Below are 25,077 nucleotides of genomic sequence, written 5' to 3' on the forward strand. Positions count from 1 at the left end.
TTCGATGACGCATCCCCCCCAGTGACTGTACGTACATACCCTAACCAGAAGCCATGAATTACAGGGAACATCAGCACTGAGCTAAAGGGTAGAGCTGCCACTTTTCAAGGAGCGGGACTCTAACACGGAAGCTTATTAGAAATCCCGCTATGCCCTCCGACGACCCATCAAATACAGGATTAAGATCGAATCATACTACACCGGTTCTGATGCTCGTCGGATGTGGCAGGGCTTGTAACCTATTACAGAATATAACGGGAAGCACAGCCGAGAGCTGCCTAGTGACACGAGCCTACCAGACAAGCTAAATTACTTCTATGCTCGCTTCGAGGCAAGTAACACTGAAACGTGCATGAGAGCATCAGCTGTTTCGGACGACTGTGTGATCACGCTCTCCGTAGCTGATGTGAGTAAGACCTTTAAACAGGTCAACATTCTGCAGGGCCAGACGGATTACCAGGACGTGTACAGCAAGCATGCGCTGACCAACTGGCAAGTGTCTAAACCAACCTTTTTCAACCTGTCCCTGTCTGAAGCAGACCACCATAAGTCCTGTGCCTAAGAACACTAAGTTGTAACCTATCAGGAATCAAGGTAAGACTCGCATGCAGACATGTTGAATAAACAACGGTTTAACAGTCCAAGGGGCAGGCTAGAGACAGGTCAAGGGAGGCAGGGGTCAATAATCCAGAGATGGGGCAAGGGTCGGCAGGCAGAGTTGTCAGGCAGGCTCAGGGTCAGGGGCAGGCAGTGTTGTCAGGCAGGCGGGTACAGAGACGAGACAGGCGAGGGTCAAGACCAGGAGGGCGAGAAAAAGAGAGGCTGGGAAAAGCAGGAGCTGACAGGACAAACGCTGGTTGACTTCACAAACTGGCAACAGACAAACAGAGAACACAGGTATAAAAACACAGGGGATAATGGGGATGATGGGCGACACCTGGAGGGGGGTGGAGACGAGGACAAAGACAGGTGAAACAGATCAGTGCTTGACAAACCTTCCTAAATGACTACTGACTCGTAGCACTCACCACTGCTGGCTTGCTTCTGAAGCTAAGCAGGGTTGGTCCTGGTCAGTCCCTGGATGGGAGACCATATGCTGCTGGAAGTGCTGTTGGAGGGCCAGTAGGAGGCCTAAAAGGTCTAAAAAGTATCCCAATGCCCCAGATCAGTGATTGGGGATACTGCCCTGTGTAGGATGTCGTCTTTCGGATGGGATGTTAAACGGGTGTCCTGACTCTCTGAGGTCATTAAAGATCCCATGGCACTTATCGTAATAGTAGGGGAGTTAACCCCTTGTGTCCTGTCTAAATTCCCAATCTGGCCCTCAAACCATCACGGTCACCTAATAATCCCCAGTTTACAATTGGCTCTTTCATCCCCCTCCTCTCCCCTGTAACTATTCCCCAGGTCATTGCTGTAAGTGAGAACGTGTTCTCAGTTAACTTACCTGGTAAAATAATAGATAGAAATCTGTAGCCAAGAAATTCTTTGAAAGGCTGGTCATGGCTCACATCAACACCATAATTCCAGAAACCCTAGACCCACTCCAATTTGCATACCGCCGCGACAGATCCACAGATGATGCAAACTATATTGCACTTCACACTGCCCTTTCACACCTTGACAAAAGGAACACCTATGTCAGAATGCTATTCACTGACTACAGTTCAACACCATAGTGCCCTCAAAGCTCATCACTAAGCTAAGGACCCTGGGGCTAAAAACCTCCCTCTGCAACTGGATCCTGGACTTCCTGATGGGCCGCCCCCAGGTGATAAGGGTAGGTTGCAACACATCCGCCACGCTGATCCTCAACACGAGGGCCCCTCAGGGGTGCGTGCTCAGTCCCCTCCTGTACTCCCTGTTCACTCATGACTGCATGGCCAGGCACAACTCCAACACCATCATTAAGTTTGCCGATGACACAACAGTGGTAGGCCTGATCACCGACAACGATGAGACGGCCTATAGGGAGGAAGTCAGAGACCTGGCCGTGTGGTGCCAGGACAACAACCTCTCCCTCTGTGTGATCAAGACAAAGCAGATGATTGTGGACTAAAGGAAAAGGAGGACCGAGCACTCCCCCATTATCATTGATGGGGCTGTGGTGGAGCAGGTTGAGAGCTTCAGGTTCCTTGGTGTCCACATCACCAACAAACTAACATACCTAAAGGGAACATTTTGACATTTGCCATATGGTTAGTGAGAAAGTCCACTTTGCAAATGTACGGTCCCTTACTAGATGTCCGACAACATTTCTCAAATTGGCGGACAGCGGCGGGCCATGCAGCAGGGCCGGATCTTCCAGGAAGTCATCAAACGAAGTCTCTCGGACATTCGGTTTTCGTTTAATAAAACGTTCAAATTTTGGTCATTTTTTCGCTGTCCCGGTAAATCCCACAAGAGGGCGAGTGGAATCATATTGCAAATGTACAAAACATCACCAATCACGACGTGGCCTCATCTCCTAAACGGAAAAGACTTTGAAGACGAAACTTGGTGAACATAGGTTTGGCATAATGGGCATTTGGCCCCGAACAAGATGGCGTCCAGGCCTCAACGGGATTAAAGGTCATTAATGAAAATAGTGCAATAATTTCTCCGCTTCACGTCAAAGTAAAATGAACCTACGGCGTCAATAAGAAAAGAACCAGCCATTTAGCCAGCCAGAAATCTTTTTTTTTTTAAGTTACAGATCCAGTTGCAGCTTGTTCAGACGAATCTTTTTGAATTGTGTTTCTGAGCTATGCGAGATTTCTGTGATTTTCTGTGATTTTCTGAAATAACACACACTCATTCAACCCTCTGTAAATAAGTCAGTTCTTAACATAAAGACTTAACTCAATATTCTATAAGTGCCTACCCCAATGAGGATATGTGTTCACGTTCAGCTTCCTGTGCCAACCGGAAGTGCCTTAAAATGGTGTCATAGGTGCTGTTTTGAAGGGTTAAAAAGGTCAGATCTTTTTAAAACTTCATTTGTGTGATTAAGCATCCCTCATGAACTGTAAATCAGTCATTTTTCCAAACAGATGTCAAAGAAAAGCTCTCTCTCTCTCACACACACACACACACACACACAAACACACACACACATACAGCAAGGATGGAGTGACAAAGTGCAGTGCTTAAAGACACACAGAGCCTGCGATGGCATTTCCATATTCTCAAGGCCGTGCAGAGTTCAATGAGATGCCCCGCTTGACCGTATGCCGCTCTGAGTGCAGCGACCGTGAAAAAATTAGGCCCAAAATTAAGCCTGGCCCTAAATTTAATTTTGCTTCTGAGTGACAGTGAGAGAACCGTTAGGGTGAGAAGCACAATTCGACCTCAGGTACGTTCCTGAGGTCCTCCCGATCTGTGCAAGCCTAACCTTGACCGTGTGGCATTAACCTTTACAGTTCATCAGGGTTTCTTGATCTCACAGATTACAATGACATCTCTCCTTATAGGAATACATTGCCTGCTCCCCTAAATTCGACCTAGAGCCTATGTGGGTTAATATGGCCTTATGAACTTGTCTTCAATGTCAATCTATCAGGCCACTATGAGGTCTACCTGTGTCGATTCTAAGCTTCCTCAAGAAACAGGAAGTGGTTAAAATCACCCTAAAAGTGTTTTTCCATACCTAACCTGATGTTTGATAGAAATTGTGCGTTCAACCCTGTGTAAATCAGTCAGTTCTTAACGTAAAGACTTAAAACTCCGGATTCTGTAACAACATAACCCAATGAGGATATGTGTTTACTTATAGCTTCCTGTGCCAACCAGAAGTGCCATAATTGGTGTCATAGGGGCTGTTTCAAAGGGTTAAAAAAGTCAGATCTTTCCAAAACTTCATGTGTGATTAGGCAACCCTCATGAACTGTAAATCAGTCATGTCTCCCATAAAATTTCCAAGAAAACTCACACACACACAGCTTGGACGGAGGGACATAGTGTGGCGCTTAGAGACAGACAGAGCCTGCAATAGTTAATTTTGTTCGAACTCCTGTTGCGGCGAGGCGTTCCCCTCAGGGAACTCCACCCCCCCCGTTCAGCTGAAATGGTGGCGCAGGGAATGCAAAAATATTCTTAGAAATATTTAACCTCCACACATTAACAAGTCCAATACCTCAAATGAAAGATAAACACCTTGTTCATCTACCCAGCGTGTCAGATTTTTAAAACGTTTTACGGCGAACACACAGCGCATATTTATGTTAGACCACCACCAAAACAAAGACAAAAGGCAGCCATTTTGTACCACAAAAGATAAAATGACAAAAAGCAGGATAAAAAAAAATCATTCACTTACCTCTTGAAAATCTTCATCAGATGACAGTCATATGACATGTTACACAGTACATTTATGTTTTGTTCGATAATATGCATTTTATATCCATAAATCTCGGTTTACATTGACGCCATGTTCAGAAAATAGTCAAAAATGTCCGGAGGAATTATAGAAACCTACGCCAGATAACAGAAATACTCATCATAAACTTTGACTAAAGATACATGTTCTACATATAATTAAAAAGATACACTGGTTCTTAATGCAACCGCTGTGTCACATTTTTTTTAACGTTAGGGCAAAAGCCTACCATGCAATAATCTGAGACGGCGCTCAGACGTAACAATATTTCTCCGCTATGTTGGAGTCAACAGAAATACAAAATTACAACATAAATATTCCCTTACCTTTGATGGTCTTCGATCAGAATGTTGTGCAAGGAGTCCCACTTCAACAATAAATCATTTTGTTTCATAATGTTCAATTCTAGTGTCCATGTAGCAGCATCTGCTACCACTTTCAGCTCAAATGCCCAAAATATGACTTCTGGTCCAGGATCATTTTGCATCAAAACTTCCAAATGACATATTACAGGTCGACGAAACTGGTCAAACTAAGTGCAGAATCAATCTTCAGGATGTTATAAACGTACAAAACTAATAGCATTCCAACCGGGCAATCCTTGTTCATCTCGGGCTGATTGGAACAGACGAAACACTACAAACGCATATGCGCTTTCAAGAACATGAATCTTTTCAAATCAAATCAAATTTTATTTGTCACATACACATGGTTAGCAGATGTTAGTGCGAGTGTAGCGAAATGCTTGTGCTTCTAGTTCCGACAATGCAGTAATTACCAACAAGTAATCTAGCTAACAATCCAAAAACTACTACCTTATAGACACAAGTGTAAGGGGATAGGGAATATGTACATAAAGATATATGAATGAGTGATGGTACAGAGCGGCATAGGCAAGATACAGTAGATGGTATTGAGTGCAGTGTATACATATGAGATGAGAATGTAAACAAAGTGGCATAGTTAAAGTGGCTAGTGATACATGTATTACATAAGGATGCAGTAGATGATATAGAGTACAGTATATACGTATACATATGAGATGAATAATGTATGGTATGTAAACATTACATTCGGTAGCATTGTTTAAAGTGGCTAGTGATGTATTTTACATCATTTCCCACTCAATGTTTGTGGTGGCTGTTTAACAGTCTGATGGCCTTGAGATAGAAGCTGTTTTTCAGTCTCTCGGTCCCAGCTTTGATGCACCTGTACTGACCTCGCCTTCTGGATGATAGCGGGGTGAACAGGCAGTGGCTCGGGTGGTTGATGATCTTTATGGCCTTCCTGTGACATCGGGTGGTGTAGGTGTCCTGGAGGGCAGGTAGTTTGCCCCCGGTGATGCGTTGTGCAGACCTCACTACCCTCTGGAGAGCCTTACAGTTGTGGGCGGAGCAGTTGCCGTACCAGGCAGTGATACAGCCCGACAGGATGCTCTCGATTGTGCATTTGTAGAAGTTTGTTAGTGCTTTTGGTGACAAGCCGAATTTCTTCAGCCTCCTGAGGTTGAAGAGGCGCTGCTGCGCCTTCTTCACGTTGCTGTCTGTGTGGGTGGACCAATTCAGTTTGTCTGTGATGTGTACGCCGAGGAACTTAAAACTTACTACCCTCTCCACTACTGTTCCATCGATGTGGATAGGGGGGTGTTCCCTCTGCTGTTTCCTGAAGTCCACAATCATCTCCTTAGTTTTGTTGACGTTGAGTGTGAGGTTATTTTCCTGACACCACACTCCGAGGGCCCTCACCTCCTCCCTGTAAGCCGTCTCGTCGTTGTTGGTAATCAAGCCTACCACTGTTGTGTCGTCCGCAAACTTGATGATAGAGTTGGAGGCGTGCGTGGCCACGCAGTCGTGGGTGAACAGGGAGTACAGGAGAGGGCTCAGAACGCACCCTTGTGGGGCCCCAGTGTTGAGGATCAGCGGGGTGGAGATGTTGTTGCCTACCCTCACCACCTGGGGGCGGCCCGTCAGGAAGTCCAGTACCCAGTTGCACAGGGCGGGGTCGAGACCCAGGTTAAACTTGTTAAAATCCCCAGCTACAATGAATGCAGCCTCCGGATAAATGGATTCCAGTTTGCAAAGAGTCAAATAAAGTTCGTTCAGAGCCATCGATGTGTCTGCTTGGGGGGGAATATATACGGCTGTGATTATAATTGAAGAGAATTCCCTTGGTAGTCTACATTTGATTGTGAGGAATTCTAAATCAGGTGAACAGAAGGACTTGAGTTCCTGTATGTTGTTTTGGCCACACCACGTCACGTTATCCGTAAAGCATACGCCCCCGCCCCTCTTCTTACCAGAAAGATGTTTGTTTCTGTCGGCGCGATGCGTGGAGAAACCAGCTGGCTGCACCGTCTCCGATAGCGTCTCTCCAGTGAGTGAAGCAAAGAACGTTACAGTCTCTGGAATGCTACCCTTGCTCGGATTTCATCAACCTTGTTGTCAAGAGACTGGACATTGGCGAGGAGAATGCTAGGGAGTGGTGCACGATGTACCCGTCTCCGGAGTCTGACCAGAAGACCGCTTCGTTTTGCCCTTTTTCGAAGTTGCTTTTTGGGGTCGCCGGCTGGGATCCATTCCGTTGTCCTGAGTGAAAGGCAGAACACAGGATCCGCTTCGCGAAAGTCATATTCTTGGTCGTACTGATGGTGAGTTGACGCTGCTCTTATGTTCAGTAGTTCTTCTCGACTGTATGTAATGAAACCTAAGATGACCTGGGGTACCAATGTAAGAAATAACACGTAAAAAAAAAAAAACATTGCATAGTTTCCTAGGAACGCGAAGCGAGGCGGACATCTCTGTCGGCGCCGGAAGTAATTTCCTTCCCATTAGGTCAAAGTTCACAGCAAATGCTCCATTGTACTTTCTACTGAATGAGGACATCTAGTGGAAGACATAGGAAGTGTTTCCAGATCCATAACTTTTTGGGAAGGGAGGGGGCGATGAAGTCAAAGTTGCCCCAACTTTCAGGATTCCAAAACTAGTTTGGAAGATTGCCTGCCCTGTGAGTTCTGTTATACTCACAGACATAATTCAAACGGTTTTAGAAGCGTCAGAGTGTTTTCTATCCAATAACAATAATAATATGCTTATATTAACAATTTAGGACAGATTTTGATGCAGTTCACTATGGGCACGCAATTCATCCAAAGGGGAAAATGTGGCTCTAGAAGGTTCCTTGACCGAGAAACAGCCTCGTACATTTGCAATGACTTCAATTCATTTTGACCATTACGGAAATGACGACATTTAGAAAAGTCCCAGAGTCGCAAGACTAGGTCCATTGAAACCGGCTCGGCCCATAGAGACGGACCCCAACGTTTCCGTCCGATAGCTCATTCAAGGACCCCGTAGCAAGGCATGGAAAAAAAGTGGATTTTCAGCACCAATTAAGGTCTTGCTCAGGCCCCGAATGACCTATCGAGCCAAAACTTGGGATTCGGGGTCGCCTCAACTAGGCCTATACACAATGTCAGAACTGGACCCGCAGCTAGAACGTAACTATGTGTTTTACGTTTTTATTATGGTTTGAACAGAAGGCGCTGTGAATTTTGGGCCTGCTCTGAAATATGTGATAGTTGGCTTCTAAACGAGTTGGAAAAAGTGGGTGTGGTGTCAGTTTGTATCAGTTGGGTGTCAGAATGACATCTAATTGACTGATGGAAGGTGACTTGCTGACTGACTTTCGTCCATTTGCAATATGTTTAAACAGTGAGGTACCGTCACCAAAATGACATTCTGAAATCAACACCAACGAGCGATGGAGAGGAACCAGAATCACTGCCCAGCTATCCCGAGTTCATCGGGCCAGTCAATTTCGCATTCCTGCAGCATTTTTGAGCATGACAAATTCGTGATGGTAAATGCCCATTGAAACATGGGCATCACAAATTTGTGATGGTAAATGCACATCGAAACATACTGCAAATGCACAGCCGTGCACCTGGTGATTGGAACGGGTTACCAGGAGCACATTTTTTAAATGGTTTTAAATGCCATTACAGGGTAGCAAGGGGTCCACGGTTGGGTAGGGAGCACCCCCAACCCGTGCCCATCCAATAGGATGGACGTTTTCAAAAATAATTGAAAAACAACAGTCCCACTTCTCCCTCATCATACATGACAAATAGACCATCTAGGTTGATTCATGGCTTAACATAGTGCTATATATCATTTTGGCAGTATAAATGCCTTTTGGACATGGTTCACTAACTTTTGGGTTTGTAAACCGACTTCCATTTATCGTACATGGCAAATGGACATAACATCCTGATTTGCCACTTTCAAATCTTTAATATTGCATTTGGACATTTCTTATGGCATTTGGCAAACAAAAAAAAACAGTGACTTTTGACTTCCTATGAAATCATATTGCAAATGGACAAAAAATATGCCCTATGAACAAGTTTTAAAAAATGATAATGAAATTTGACAAACGTTTATTCATACAGTTCTTATACATGTGTAATTGACACAAAAATCTAAGATTTTCGATAAAACGGTCCAGAAAGCACTTTTTGACGGGGTGATAAGTTTTTGAAAAAATGTTCAATTTTTCAAAGTTTTACTCTTGGGTCTTGACTTTTGTTACATTGGCAATATGAAAAATCACAGTGGAGCGCACTCGCCATCTGTTGGAATTTTGGAGTGTTACACTTGGCATTTGCCATATGGCATTTGCCATATAGCATTTGCAATCAACTTTGATTGAAACGACGCCGAATTGAGTGGTATTGGACACCGTGTATATGTTTCGTACGGTGCCAATGACTTCCCATTCATTTTTGTCCATTTCAGGGGGGTGTTCATTTACATGGAGAGGCTGCTGCCAACATACAGACTCAAATCTCTGGCCACTTAAATAAATTGACTTATTAATAAAGGTATCACTAGTCACTTTAAATAACGTCACTTTAATCATGTTTACATATCCTACATTACTCATCTCATATATATATACTTTCATCCCTTTACATTTGTGTGTATTTGTGTGTATAAGGTAGTTGTTTTGTATAAGGTAGTTGAAATTGTTAGATTACTTACTTAGTTAGATTTTACTGCATAGTCGGAACTAGAAGCACAAGCATTTCGCTACACTCGCATTAACATCTGCTAACAATGTGTATGTGACAAATAAAATTGGATTTGATTTTGACCAATAACATTTGATTTGAATTTTTGCAAACAATGAACAAAACAAACAAATTCTGTCAAGAGAATAAATTGTACAAGTTAAATCACGTAAAAGCCAAGAGAGAAATTACACCACATATTTCACAAGCAGCAACTTTTCAGTAGATATGAAACACTTTTTCCCCAAACATTGTAACCAAAATGTATTCCAAAAGCTATATTTAAATGAAGTACTACAGAACCCACAGAGGAGACAACGCAATAGCTGCCAGCTCGCTAACTTAGGCTGCTTTTACACAGGCAGACCAATTCAGATCCTTTTTTTACTCATTTGTCTTTTGACCAATCACATCAGATCTTTTCAAATCAGCTCTTTTTCAGAGCAGATCTGATTTATCAAAAGATTAATTAGTGAAAAACAAGATCAGAATTGTGCTGCCTGTGTAAACGCTGCCTTACTGCCTTGAGTTGTTGATATATCAGCTGAGTGTATATTTATAGCCTGAACAGCCAGTTGTCATCACTGTTTGATTGATCATGTTCATCTGCATGTCATTGTGGTGTCATAACGTTAGCCCTCTTTGTGTGAATTTCAAAAGTCTTTCCTTAACTCTTTGCGTCCTCTGTCCTCACCTTGGTTGTTTTCAAATCTGTCCGCTCCACAAAGACATACAGCTGAGAATGATCAATCAATAAGCCAGTGATTGGATGGCAACTGCAGGTTCAGGCAATAAATACACACCACGCTGGTATGTCAACTAAGCATGGCAGTAAGGCACTGAGAGTATTGGAGTATTGCTTTGTCTGGGCTGTTGGTGGTTTAAGGCTTTGATATGGCTTTTGGAATTAATTTGGGGTAAGATTCTTTGACCAATGTGTTTCAGGTCAACTGCAAGATTGCTACTTGTATTTGGAATATTGATGTGTAATGGCAACTTCTTTTCTTGACAGGATTGTGTTCCTTTGCTCATTGTTTGCAGAACACTCAAGTTTTACATGGGCTCCACGTGGTAAGGCATGAACACAAAACGTTGTCACTTTTGTCAGACCAACCTTCAAGTTTGGCACTGACTCTATAACTTCCCTTCTGTTTAGATGCCCAGAGAGTAAGAGGCTATGGGTTTTCTGGCTCTTCCAGAATGGAAGTTGAGCAGAGGCAAACAGGTGGCAGCTATCCCCAGGATCAATTCAGACCAGCCTCTCACACTTCTGGTTCGGTCCAGAGTGAAGCTACTTACCGCGGGACTGGATACAACACACTCGGAGGCTTTGCTCCAAGCTCCCTCCAGCCATCCCCAAGGGGCTCTGGATCTATCCCCAGCAGTTTTACCTCCGCCCAGACAAAGGGTAAGAGGACCCGTGCCAAGAATACTGACATTAGCCTCTCTGGTTCTATAGCCAGTGGATCCTCTTTCACCCACAACAAGCATCAAACCAAGGCCAGCAGAACCTATGGTCAAAGTGTCACTGACCCCAGTGCATTAAGGCCAGTTTCAAGTTGGGAGGTAAAGAGAATCCAGGCCAACACTCTTCGTACTGTACAGCCTCACTCCGGCAGCTCTGGACTAGTCCAGAATCCTGATGTTGTGTTTAATGTCCAGAGTAGAACTGCCTCTAACCTGAAACCATCTACTCCTAACTATGGCTCTACCCAGAGTGAATTCAAGTTCTCCACCTCCAGACAACCCAACCAAAGCCTTGTCCAGACTCGGAGTAGAGGAGCCCCAAGCCTCTATGGTCAAACTGCCTCCCTCACCCACTATGTCCAGGACCTGAAGCAAGGGAGCAGCTTCCCTTCCTTGGCTTTCAAGGGACCAATGGAGATCTCTGCCCGGTCAATTTCCACTCCTGACCGTGAAGTTCCCTCAAGTGGTTCTTCACAAACTTCATTTAGACCAGGTCCTCTGAGTTTTGGTTCTACTGAAGGTGGGAGTGCAACAAAAAGCTACAAGCCTAGCTTCTCCCAAGATGTCATGCAATACCAGAGCAACTCTGCCAGTAGAAGTGTTTCAACTTCCAATCAATATGCCCAAACCTCTGGCCAGAGAATAGATGGAGCCTCTACCTCAAGTCGCGGCATGCCTACTTCTAGCCTGGCCTCTCGCTCCAGTCTTTTTCACCCCAGCTCTACAGCTAGTGGAAACTCCTATGGCGCCTACAAGCCTGGCTCTGACCTTGGTGCAACACCAAGCCAAAGCCTGTTTACCTCTAACCAAGGTGGAAGGGGTTCAACATACAGCCAGAATCTCCTTGCAAAACCTGCCCAAGGGAAGTACGGACAAATGTCTGCTCAGTGGGGGAGCTACAGGCCCAGCTATTTGTTCAATGCAGTGAAATCCAACACTAGCTCTGCCAGACGTCCCACCCAGAGCTTCTTGTCTAGCAGCTATGGCCCTACCCAGAGCAGGACCAGCAGTGCCAGCTCGATCAACCTTCGGCGCTTTGGCCTGACCATCATGCACAGCATCCCAGAATTGTACGGCGGCTCTACAATCCACCGGCTCAAAGACCCTACTCGGTAGGAGTAGTGCCTCCCCTAGCCACTCAACCCAGCTCTTCAATTGTCAGCAAGCCACGGCCTAGCCACGGCCTAACCACTATCTGCCAAGCAGAAAGGCCCTAGCACAACCTAAATTGAGTCCAGAGCTTTAGGGGAGTCCAGAACATGACAAAGTGGGATCTGTAGCCACCAGTTGAGGTGAGATTTCAGTTTCTCTGTATTTTTATGCCATTTGGCCTGTTTAGGTTTACATAGGCAGTTCAATGATCTTTTTGTGATTGGCTTAGTCAAAAGATCAGAATTTGTCTGCCTGTGTAAATGCAGCCTTGGCACCTGTCTTTGCTTTCATGTATGCTTGTTACTAATCTTTTTGTCTTCTAGGTGCTGTGACCTGGAAGTGTTGTCAGGACTTCTCTACTTCAATTGTTTTAAATAAAATTTACTAATACATATTAGTCTTTATCTAAGTGTTTTCAGACAAATGTTTTGAATGCCTTCAAAGGGATGTCAGTGTTGTGGTAATTAGGTTGCTTGTTCCAGTAGAAGAAATGTTGGCTCTCTGGCATTTGACAGGATATTTTGCATCACTGGACCTCTGCACTCAATGAGCCTGAATCAGAGTTTTGGGCCTGATGCCCTTAATATTAATGGTGACTCTAATGCACTTGCTTTCTATGTCACTAAACCCTCTGAAAGTTCTCTGAAGTATTTCATTAACCCCCCCCTCTCCAAAAAAGTAAATGAACATTTTTCTCCTCCCAAATTTGGGTCGTTTTTTTTTTCGCTGTCCCGGTAAATCCCACAAGAGGGCGAGTGGAATCATATTGCAAATGTACAAAACATCACCAATCACGACGTGGCCTTATCTCCTAAACGGAAAAGACTTAAGACGACACTTGGTGAGCATAGGTTTGGCATAATGGGCAGTTGGCCCCGAACAAGATGGCGTCCAGGCCTCAATGGGATTAAAGGTCAAAAATGAAAATAGAGCAATTTCTCCGCTTCATGTCAAAGTAAATGAACCTACGGTGTCAATAAAAAAAGAACCAGCGATTTAGCCAGCCAGAAATCTTTTTAAGTTACAGATCCAGTTGCAGCTTGTTCAGACAAATCTTTTTGAATTGTGTTTCCGAGCTATGCGAGAGTTCTGTGATTTTCTGAAATAACACACACTCATTCAACCCTCTGTAAATAAGTCAGTTCTTAACATAAATACTTAACTCAATATTCTATAAGTGCCTACCCCAAGGAGGATATGTGTTTACTTTCAGCTTCCTGTGTAAACCGGAAGTGCCTTAATGGTGTCATAGGTGCTGTTTCGAAGGGTTAAAAAGGTCTGATCTTTTCAAAACTTCATATGGGTTATTAGGCAACCCTCATGAACTGTAAATCAGTCATTCCTCCAGATGTCACACACACACAGCAAGGACAACAAGATGCCCCGCTTGACCGTAGCTCGCTCTGAGTGCAGCGACCGTGAGAAAAAGTAGGCCCAAAATTTCATTTGCTTTTGGGTGACAGTGAGAGAACCATCAGGGTGAGAAGCACAATTTGACCTCATGTATGTTCCTGAGGTCCTCCCGATCTGTGAAAGCCTAACCTTGACCGTGTGGCATTAAGCCTTAACAGTTAAAACAAGGTGTTTACATCAAACAGTTTTCACTGACTTCTCTCCCCATAGGAATACATTGCATGCACCCCTAAATTCAACCTGCAGCCTATGTGGGTTATGAATGCCGTATGAACCTGTCTTCGATGACAATCCATCAGGCCACTATGAGGTCTACCTGTGTCGATTCTAAGCTTTCTGAATTAACCGTAAGTGGTTAAATTCACCCTAAAAGTGTTTTGATATACATAACCTGCAATTATGAAAATCATTGCATTCAACCCTGTGTCGATTAGTCAATTCTAAACATAAATACTGAAAAGGCAACCGGAAGTGCCTTAAAATGGTGTCATAGGTGCTGTTTTGAAGGGTTAAAAAGGTCAGATCTTCTTAAAACTTCAATTGTGTGATTAAGCATCCCTCATGAACTGTAAATCAGTCATTTTTCCAAACAGACGTCAAAGAAAAGCTCTCTCTCACACACACACACACACACACACACACACACACACACACACACACACACACACACACACACACACACACACACACACACACACACACACACACACACACACACACACACACACACACACACACACACACACACACACACACACACACACACACACACACACACACACACACACACACACACACAAATCAAATCAAATTTTATTTGTCACATACACATGGTTAGCAGATGTTAATGCGAGTGAGGCGAAATGCTTGTGCTTCTAGTTCCGACAATGCAGTAATAACCAACAAGTAATCTAACTAACAATTCCAAAACTACTGTCTTATACACAGTGTAAGGGGATAAAGAATATGTACATAAGGATATATGAATGAGTGATGGTACAGAGAAGCATAGGCAAGATACAGTAGCTGATATCGAGTACAGTATATACATATGAGATGAGTATGTAAACAAAGTGGCATAGTTAAAGTGGCTAGTGATACATGTATTACATAAGGATGCAGTCGATGATATAGAGTACAGTATATACGTATGCATATGAGATGAATAATGTAGGGTATGTAAACATTATATAAGGTAGCATTGTTTAAAGTGGCTAGTGATATATTTACATCATTTCCCATCAATTCCCATTATTAAAGTGGCTGGAGTTGAGTCAGTGTCAGTGTCAGTGTGTTGGCAGCAGCCACTCAATGTTAGTGGTGGCTGTTTAACAGTCTGATGGCCTTGAGATAGAAGCTGTTTTTCAGTCTCTCGGTCCCAGCTTTGATGCACCTGTACTGACCTCGCCTTCTGGATGATAGCGGGGTGAACAGGCAGTGGCTCGGGTGGTTGATGTCCTTGATGATATTTATGGCCTTCCTGTGACATCGGGTGGTGTAGGTGTCCTGGAGGGCAGGTAGTTTGCCCCCGGTGATGCGTTGTGCAGACCTCACTACCCTCTGGAGAGCCTTACGGTTGAGGGCGGAGCAGTTGCCGTACCAGGCGGTGATACAGCCCGCCAGGATGCTCTCGATTGTGCATCTGTAGAAGTTTGTGAGTGCTTTTGGTGACAAGCCGAATTTCTTCAGCCTCCTGAGGTTCAAGAGGCGCTGCTGCGCCTTCTTCACGATGCTGTCTGTGTGAGTGGACCAATTCAGTTTGTCTGTGATGTGTATGCCGAGGAACTTAAAACTTGCTACCCTCTCCACTACTGTTCCATCGATGTGTATAGGGGGGTGTTCCCTCTGCTGTTTCCTGAAGTCCACAATCATCTCCTTAGTTTTGTTGACATTGAGTGTGAGGTTATTTTCCTGACACCACACTCCGAGGGCCCTCACCTCCTCCCTGTAGGCCGTCTCGTCGTTGTTGGTAATCAAGCCTACCACTGTTGTGTCGTCCGCAAAGTTGATGATTGTGTTGGAGGCGTGCGTGGCCACGCAGTCGTGGGTGAACAGGGAGTACAGGAGAGGGCTCAGAACGCACCCTTGTGGGGCCCCAGTGTTGAGGATCAGCGGGGAGGAGATGTTGTTGCCTACCCTCACCACCTGGGGGCGGCCCGTCAGGAAGTACAGTACCCAGTTGCACAGGGCGGGGTCGAGACCCAGGGTCTCGAGCTTGGTGACGAGCTTGGAGGGCACTATGGTGTTAAATGCCGAGCTGTGATCCAAGGTTTTTCCAGCCCTGGTTGCGCAATCGATATGCTGATACAATTTGGGGAGTCTTGTTTTCAGATTAGCCTTGTTAATATCACCAGCTACAATGAATGCAGCCTCCGGATAAATGCTTTCCAGTTTGCAAAGAGTCAAATAAAGTTCGTTCAGAGCCATCGATGTGTCTGCTTGGGGGGGAATATATACGGCTGTGATTATAATTGAAGAGAATTCCCTTGGTAGATAATGCGGTCTACATTTGATTGTGAGGAATTCTAAATCAGGTGAACAGAAGGACTTGAGTTCCTGTATGTTGTTTTGGCCACACCACGTCACGTTAACCATAAAGCATACGCCCCCGCCCCTCTTCTTACCAGAAAGATGTTTGTTTCTGTCGGCGCGATGCGTGGAAAAACCAGCTGGCTGCACCGTCTCCGATAGCGTCTCTCCAGTGAGTGAAGCAAAGAACGTTACAGTCTCTGGAATGCTACCCTTGCTCGGATTTCATCAACCTTGTTGTCAAGAGACTGGACATTGGCGAGGAGAATGCAAGGGAATGGTGCACGATGTACCCGTCTCCGGAGTCTGACCAGAAGACCGCTTCGTTTTCCCCTTTTTCGAAGTCGCTTTTTGGGGTCGCCGGCTGGGATCCATTCCGTTGTCCTAGTGAAAGGCAGAACACAGGATCCGCTTCGCGAAAGTCATATTCTTGGTCGTACTGATGGTGAGTTGACGCTGCTCTTATGTTCAGTAGTTCTTCTCGACTGTATGTAATGAAACCTAAGATGACCTGGGGTACCAATGTAAGAAATAACACGTAAAAAAAAAAAAACATTGCATAGTTTCCTAGGAACGCGAAGCGAGGCGGCCATCTCTGTCGGCGCCGGAAGTAATTTCCTTCCCATTAGGTCAAGGTTCACAGCAAATGCTCCATTGTACTTTCTACTGAATGAGGACATCTAGTGGAAGACATAAGAAGTGTTTCCAGATCCAATTCATCCAAAGGGGAAATACTGCCCCCTATCCTTAACAAGTTGTAAAGAACCGTCAGACCTAGAGTTCTGAAACTTTAGAAACCTGTTCTACAGCTCAGGTCGATAGTGTGTGGTGAGTTATGTGGCTCTAGAAGGTTCCTTGACCGAGAAACAGCCTCGTACATTTGCAATGACTTCAATTCATTTTGACCATTACGGAAATGACGACATTTAGAAAAGTCCCAGAGTCGCAAGACTAGGTCCATTGAAACCGGCTCGGCCCATATAGACGGACCCCAACGTTTCTGTCCGATAGCTCATTCAAGGACCCCGTAGCAAGGCATGGAAAAAAAGTGGATTTTCAGCACCAATTAAGGTCTTGCTCAGGCCCCGAATGACCTATCGAGCCGAAACTTGGGATTCGGGGTCGCCTCAACTAGGCCTATACACAATGTCAGAACTGGACCCGCAGCTAGAACGTAACTATGTGTTTTACGTTTTTATTATGGTTTGAACAGAAGGCGCTGTGAATTTTGGGCCTGCTCTGAAATATGTGATAGTTGGCTTCTAAACGTGTTGGAAAAAGTGGGTGTGGTGTCAGTTTGTATCAGTTGGGTGTCAGAATGACATCTAATTGACTGATGGAAGGTGACTTGCTGACTGACTTTCGTCCATTTGCAATATGTTTAAACAGTGAGGTACCGTCACCAAAATGACATTCTGAAATCAACACCAATGAGCGATGGAGAGGAACCAGAATCACTGCCCAGCTATCCCGAGTTCATCGGGCCAGTCAATTTCGCATTCCTGCAGCATTTTTGAGCATGACAAAGTCGTGATAATAAATTGTCACGCCCTGGTCTTAGTATTTTGTGTTTTGTTTATTTATTTGGCCAGGCCCGGGTGTGACATGGGTTTATTTTCTGGTGTGTTTTTGTATTGGGGTTTTAGTAGGTATTGGGATTGTGGCTTAGTAGGGTTGTCTAGAAAAGTCTATGGTTGCCTGAGGTGGTTCTCAATCAGAGGCAGGTGATTATCGTTGTCTCTGATTGGGAAACATATTTAGGCAGCCATATTCTTTGAGTGTTTGGTGGGTGATTGTTCATGTCTATGTGTTAGTTGTCACCAAATAGGCTGTTTAGGTTTTCGCATTACGTTTCTTGTTTTTGTATTGTTCATGTTTATTCGTTTATTAAACATGTATCAAAATTACCACACTGCATTTTGGTCCGACTCTCTTTCGACGGAAGAAAACCGTAACATAAATGCCCATTGAAACATGGGCATCACAAATTTGTGATGGTAAATGCACATCAAAACATACTGCAAATGCACAGCCGTGCACCTGGTGATTGGAACGGGTTACCAGGAGCACATTTTTAAATGGTTTTAAATGCCATTACGGGGTAGCAAGGGGTCCACGGTTGGGTAGGGAGCACCCCAACCCGTGCCCATCCAATAGGATGGACGTTTTCAAAAAATAATTGAAAAACAACAGTCCCACTTCTCCCTCATCATACATGACAAATAGACCATCTAGGTTGATTCATGGCTTAACATAGTGCTATATATCATTCTGGCAGTATAAATGCCTTTTGGACATGGTTCACTGACTTTTGGGTTTGTAAACCGACTTCCATTTATCATACATGGCAAATGGACATAACATCCTGATTTGCCACTTTCAAATCTTTAATATTGCATTTGGACATTTCTTATGGCATTTGGCAAACAAAAAAAACTGTGACTTTTGACTTCCTATGAAATCATATTGCAAATGGACAAAAAATATGCCCTATGGACAAGTTTTAAAAATGATAATGAAATTTGACAAAATTTTATTCACACAGTTCTTATACATGTGTAATTGACACAAAAATCGAAAGAATTTCGAAAAACGGTCCAGAAAGCACTTTTTAAGGGGTGATAAGTTTTTTCAAAATCTTTGCTATTTTTGACTTTTGACTTCCAATGAAATCATATTGCAAATGGACAAAACATATGCCTCATGCACAAGTAAAAACAAATATATTAAAATATTATGATAATAAAATATGACTAAAGTATGTTGAAACAAACGGTCCAGAAAGCACTTTTTGAGGGGGTGATACATTTTTGAAAAATATTTTCAATTTTTCAAAATTTTACCCTTTACTCTTGGGTCTTGACTTGTGTTACATTTGCAATATGAAAAATCACAGTAGAGCGCCCTCGCCATCTGTTGGATTTTTGTAGTGTTACACTTGGCATTTGCCATATGGCATTTGCAATCAACTTTGATTGAAACGATGCCGAATTGAGTGGTTTTTGACACCGTGTATATGTTTCGTACGGTGCCAATGACTTCCCATTCATTTTTGTCCATTTCAGGGGGAGGGGTGTTCACTTACATAGAACATGTTCGAAGCAGACCAAGAAAGTTGTGAAGAGGGCACGACAAAACCAATTCCCCCTCAGGAGACTTAAAAGATTTGGCATGGGTCCTCAGATCCTCAAAAGGTTCGACAGCTGCACCATCGAGAGCATCCTGAATGGTTGCATCACTGCCTGGTATGGTAAATGCTCAGCCTCTTACCACAAGGCAGTACAGAGTGTAGTGCGAACTGCCCAGTACTTTACTCGGGACAAGCTTCCTGCCATCCTGGACCTCTATACCAGGTGGTGTCAGAGAAAGGCCCTATAAATTGTCAAAGACTTCAGCCACCCTAGTTATAGACTGTTCTCTCTGCTACCGCACGGCAAGCGGTACCGGAGCATCAAGTCTAGGTCCAAGAGGATTCTAAACATACCACGCCATAAGACTCCTGAACATCTAATCAAATGGCTAACAAGACTACTTATATTGCCCTCCCCCCTCTCTTTTATGGTCTTTTTCTTAAAAAAGCATAGTTGGTTAAGGGCTTGTACGTAAGCATTTCGGGGCCTGTGACAACTAAAATGTGATGTGATTTGATATGTGATTTTGCATGATATATATATGATGCAAAACAGGCAAAAAAATATACACTACCGGTCAAAAGTTTTAGAACACCTACTCATTCAAGGGATTTTCTTTATTTGTACTATTTTCTACATTGTAGAATAATAGTGAAGACATCAAAACTATGAAATAACACATATGGAATCATATAGAAACAAAAAAAGTGTTAAACAAATCTAAATATATTTTATGTTTGAGATTCTTGAAAACCCACCCTTTGCCTTGATGACAGCTTTGCACACTCTTGGCATTTTCTCAACCAGGTAGTCACCTGGAATGCATTTCAATTAACAGGTGCGCCTTGTTAAAAGTTAATTTGTGGAATTTCTTTCCTTCTTAATGCGTTTGAGCCAGTCAGTTGTGTTGTGACAAGGTAGGGGTGGTATACAGAAGATAGCTAAAATTGGTAACAGACCAAGTCTATATTATGGCAAGAACAGCTCAAATAAGCAAAGAGAAACGACAGTCCATCATCACTTTAAGACATTAAGGTCAGATACTGTTGATAACTCATTGCTAATTCAGAGGCTTCCCTCAATTAGCCTAGACCAGTCTGCAAGTAGCTGGTTTAAAAGTACTTGACAGATAGAACTCAATGTGTATCTACTGATGGGTGTTAAAGCAGGTTTCCTGGATATCAAGAAAGGTGTCCCGCAAGAGTCAGTTCTGGTTCCTGTACTTTTTACAGTTTACATTAACAATATCAGTAACAATGTCTGTAAAAAAAAATTAACCTGCACTTATATGACAATGATACTGTTGTGTATGCTATTGACATCCTGACTGTCCAGGCTCTATCTTAACTACAATGTGCCTTCATTATTACAGGAAAACCTTATTGACATGAAAGTATACTGAACAAAAATATAAACGCAACATACAACATTTTCAAATATTTTACTGAATTACAGTTCATTTAAGGAAATCAGTCAATTGAAATCAATTCATTAGGCTCTAATCTATGGATTTCACTTGACTGGGAATACAGATATGCATCTGTTGGTCACAGATACCTTTAAAAAAAAGGTAGGGGTGTGGATATGAAAACCAGTCATTATCTGGTGTGACCACCATTTGCCACATGCAGCGTGACACATTTCCTTCGATAGAGTTGATCAGGCTGTTGATTGTGGCATGTGTAATGTTGTCCCACTCCTCTTCAATGGCTGTGCAAAGTTGCTAGATTTTGGTGTGAACTGAAACACACTGTCTCCCTGGGCTGGCATGGCTACGCATGGTCTGCGGTTGTGAGGCTGGTAGGACGTTCTGCCAAATTCTCAAAAATGACGTTGGAGGTTAACAGCTCTGGTGGATATTCCTGCACTCAGTCAGCATGCCAATTACACGCTTCCTCAAAAGAGACACCCCTCCTGTCTCAGCCTCCAGTATTTATGCTGCAGTAGTTTGTGTCGGGGGGCAGGGGTCAGTTTGTTATATTGGGAGTACTTCTCCTGTCCTATTCGGTGTCCTGTGTGAATTTAAGTGTGCTCTCTCTAATTCTCTCTTTCTCTCTTTCTTTCTCCCTCTCAGAGGACCTGAGCCCTAGGACCATGCCTCAGGACTACCTGACATGATGACTCCTTGCTGTCCCCAGTCCAACTGACCGTGATGCTGCTCCAGTTTCAACTGTTCTGCCTTATTATTATTGGACTATGCTGGTCATTTATGAACATTTGAACATGTTGGCCATGTTCTGTCTCCACCCGGCACAGCCAGAAGAGGACTGGCCACCCCTCATAGCCTGGTTCCTCTCTAGGTTTCTTCCTAGGTTTTGGCCTTTCTAGGGAGTTTTTCCTAGCCACCATGCTTCTACACCTGAATTGCTTGCTGTTTGGGGTTTTAGGCTGGGTTTCTGTACAGCACTTTGAGATATCAGCTGATGTACGAAGGGCTATATAAATAAATTTGATTTGATTTTGACTTGATCTGTGGCATTGTGTTGTGTGACAAAACTGTACATTTTAGAATGTCCTTTTCTTGTCCCCAGCACAAGGTGCACCTGTGTAATGAACATGCTGTTTGATCAGCTTATTGATTATATAGTAGAGAGAAAGCATTTCTTCCTCACAATAATCATACTGGGTGTGTTTCTCAAAATATGGACTAGCCAATAGCTAGCTAACGCTTCACACAGCTCTCTACCTCCAATGGCCCATAGCTCTGCTACATTAACCAGAGATAAAGACTGTACAAGACAATGTCAAATTACTTTTGGACTGTGCTGAAGTCATGTTGCTTTTCTCAAGGACCCTGCTTTATCATCTAGGATGACTGTCTCTGGCTGAGGATAAGGTAGGCTTTAGAAGCAGTCTTGTGGTTTGAGGTAACATGAAGCAGTCTTTGTAGTTCTAGGGTTGCAAAATCCAGCTAAACTTTGCCAAATTCCCTAGGTTTCCCATAAATCCTTGTTGGAGGGTTGCGTATTTCCTGCTTATTCCCACCTGATTCCCAAACTCCTCCAACCTGGGTTTCTGGGAAACCTGAGATTTTGGGAAATAGTAGCATTTTGAGGTTAAGTGAAGCAGTCTTTGTAGTTTGAGGTAACATGGGTTCGTTCCCCTTTGACCTCCTCCTTTGTTAGAGGGAGTCTTTATGCCAAAAGAGTTCTTGTCCACATAGGAGAACCCTTTCTGAAACCATCTTGGCCATGTACTGTTATAATCTCCACCAGCACAGCCAGAAGAGGACTGGCCACCCCTCAGAGACTGGTTCCTCTCTAGGTTTCTTCCTAGGTTCCTGCCTTTCTAGGGAGTTTTTCCTAGCCAATGTGCTTCTACATCTGCATTGTTTAGGGGTTTTAGGCTGGGTTTCTGAATAGCACTTTGTGACATCGGCTGATGTAAAAAGGCCTTTATAAATACATTTGATTGATTGATTTTGGTTCTAAGTAGAACCCTTTGGGATTCCATGTTGAACCCTCTGGAAAGGAGGACCCAAAAATGTACCTGGAACCAGAAAGAGTTCTTCAAAGGGTTCTCCTGAGGGGACAGCCGAAGAACCCTTTTAAGTTGTTTCTCAGAGTGTAGAACCTGTCCCCTTCTGATGTTTTCTCAGTGCAGAACCTGTGCTCCTCCTCTGTTTTCTCAGAGTGTAGAACCTGTCCTCCTCCTCCTCTGTTTTCTCAGTGTGTAGAACCTGTCCTCCTCTGATGTTTTCTCAGTGTGTAGAACCTGTCCTCCTCTGATGTTTTCTCAGAGTGTAGAAGATTTCTGAGCTGGTCTGGCTCCAGCAGCAGTCAGCAGATAGATAGGCTTTGATCACTTCCTCCATCCCTCCCTGCCTCCTCTCTCCTCCCTCCAACCCTACCTGCATCCTCTCCTCCCTCCAACCCGCCCTGCCTCCTCTCCTTCCTCCAACCCTCCCTGCCTCCTCTTCTCCCTCCATCCCTCCCTCCCTCCATTCCCTCCCTGCCTCCTCTCCTCCCTCCAACCCTCCCTGCCTCCTCTCTTCCCTCCCTCCATCCATCCATCCCTCCCTGCCTCCTCTCCTCCCTCCAACCCTCCCTGCCTCCTCTCCTCCCTCCATCTCTCCCTGCCTCCTCTCCTCCCTCCATCCCTCCCTGCCTCCTCTCCTCCCTCCCTCCATCCCTCCCCTGCCTCCTCTCCTCCCTCCAACCCTCCCTGCCTCCTCTCCTCTCCTCCCTCCATCCCTCCCTGCCTCCTCTCCTCCCTCCATCCCTCCCTGCCTCCCTCTCCTCCCTCCATCCCTCTCTGCCTCCTCTCCTCCCTCCCTGCCTCGTCTCCTCCCTCCCTGCCTCCTCTCCTCCCTCCAACCCTCCCTGCCTCCTCTCCTCCATCCATCCATCCCTCCCTGCTTCCTCTCCTCCCTCCATCCCTCCCTGCCTCTACTCCTCCCTCCAACCCTCCCTGCCTCTACTCCTCCCTCCATTCCTCCCTCCAATCCTCCTCCCTCCAATCCTTTTCCTTCTACCCAGGCTGTCTCAGAACCAAAAGCCTCCCCCTGGGCCTTCTTCCTTCTTCCCAGGCTGTCTCAGACTAAAACCCTCCCCTGTACCTTCTTCCCCCCCACACACACACAGTTAGGCCAGAGAACGAGTCTATTTGAACTCTGACCCCTCTGTGTTTATGTTGGAGCACTGCCAACACGCTGTCTCTGTTTCTCAGGCGTAGAGAAGAGGCTGTGTGTGTTTTGGGGGACGGGGTGCATGTGTGTAGGGGGTGGTTTGTGAGTGTGTGTGTGTGTGTGTGTGGGGAGGGAGGGGGAGATGTGTGTGTGGGTTTATGCGAGTGTGTGGGTGTGCTAGTGATACGTGTGTGTGTGCAGAATGTGTGTATTGTACATCACCAACAGCTCTGGAACAAGCTACAGGGAGAAATCTTTTCTCCACGTTTCGTTTGCAAGAGTGGCAAGTGCCAAAATCTAACATAAATACACACTTCTATTCCACTGTACTTTATGTAATACATGGGAATTAATTAAACATAACAAAACTAAAGGTTGCTGGATCGAATCTCCTACACTCCCCCACTTTCCTCTCCCTCCCCCCACTTTCCTCTCCTCTCCTCCCCCCCTCCTCTCCTCTCCCCCACTTTCCTCTCCCCCACTTTCCTCTCCTCTCTCCTCTCCTCCTCTCCTCTCCCCCACTTTCCCTCTCCTCCCTCTCCTCTCCCCCAATTTCCTCTCCTCCCCCTTGTCTCCTCTCCTCCCCCTCCTCTCCCTCTGCCCCCCCCGCTCCATGCCCCCACTCTCTTCCCTTCCACTCCTATTCTCTCCTCCTCCAGATACAATATATATTTTGGACTTTTGTAAAACCATTCAGCCATACTCAGTTCTTGTAGAATCCAGACCGATTCTGAATCAGTCAGCTGTCCTCCACCTCCTCTCCTCTCCCCTCCCCCCTGCCTCCACTCCCTTCCACCCACCTCCTCTCTTCATCCTCCTCCTCCCGTCTTCTCTCCTTTTCTCCTCTGGACACAGTATATTTTCTCGGCCCTGTGTAAAACCATTCAGCCATACTGGGTAGTTCTTGTAGAATCCAGACCGATTCTGAATCTGTCAGCTGTCCTCCACCTCCTCTCCTCTCCCCTCCCCCTGCCTCCACTCCCTTCCACCCACCTCCTCTCTTCATCCTCCTCCTCCCGTCTTCTCCTTTTCTCCCTCTGGACACAGTATATTTTCTCGGCCCTGTGTAAAACCATTCAGCCATACTGCAGTTCTTGTAGAATCCAGACCGATTCTGAATCTGTCAGCTGTCCTCCACCTCCTCTCCTCTCCCCTCCCCCTGCCTCCACTCCCTTCCACCCACCTCCTCTCTTCATCCTCCTCCTCCCGTCTTCTCTCCTCCTTTTCTCCCTCTGGACACAGTATATTTTCTTTCTCGGCCCTGTGTAAAACCATTCAGCCATACTGCAGTTCTGGTGGAATCCAGACAGATTCTGAATCTGTCAGCTGT

At 44.8% G+C, this 25,077-nt stretch overlaps 1 protein-coding gene across 1 annotated transcript; it reads left to right on the forward strand.

Annotated features, from left to right (window-relative positions):
- Positions 1-10,234: 10,234 nt before the first annotated feature.
- Positions 10,235-12,441, forward strand: LOC121846559. The gene is made up of 4 exons (XM_042322601.1): positions 10,235-10,345; positions 10,441-10,499; positions 10,585-12,187; positions 12,371-12,441. Exons 1-3 carry the CDS (start codon positions 10,323-10,325, stop codon positions 12,009-12,011), a joined length of 1,509 nt encoding a protein of 502 aa, XP_042178535.1. The 5' UTR covers positions 10,235-10,322; the 3' UTR covers positions 12,012-12,187; positions 12,371-12,441.
- Positions 12,442-25,077: the final 12,636 nt, after the last annotated feature.

Source organism: Oncorhynchus tshawytscha, linkage group LG05 (assembly GCF_018296145.1).
Source record: "Oncorhynchus tshawytscha isolate Ot180627B linkage group LG05, Otsh_v2.0, whole genome shotgun sequence".
NCBI classification, from domain to species: Eukaryota; Metazoa; Chordata; class Actinopteri; order Salmoniformes; family Salmonidae; genus Oncorhynchus; species Oncorhynchus tshawytscha.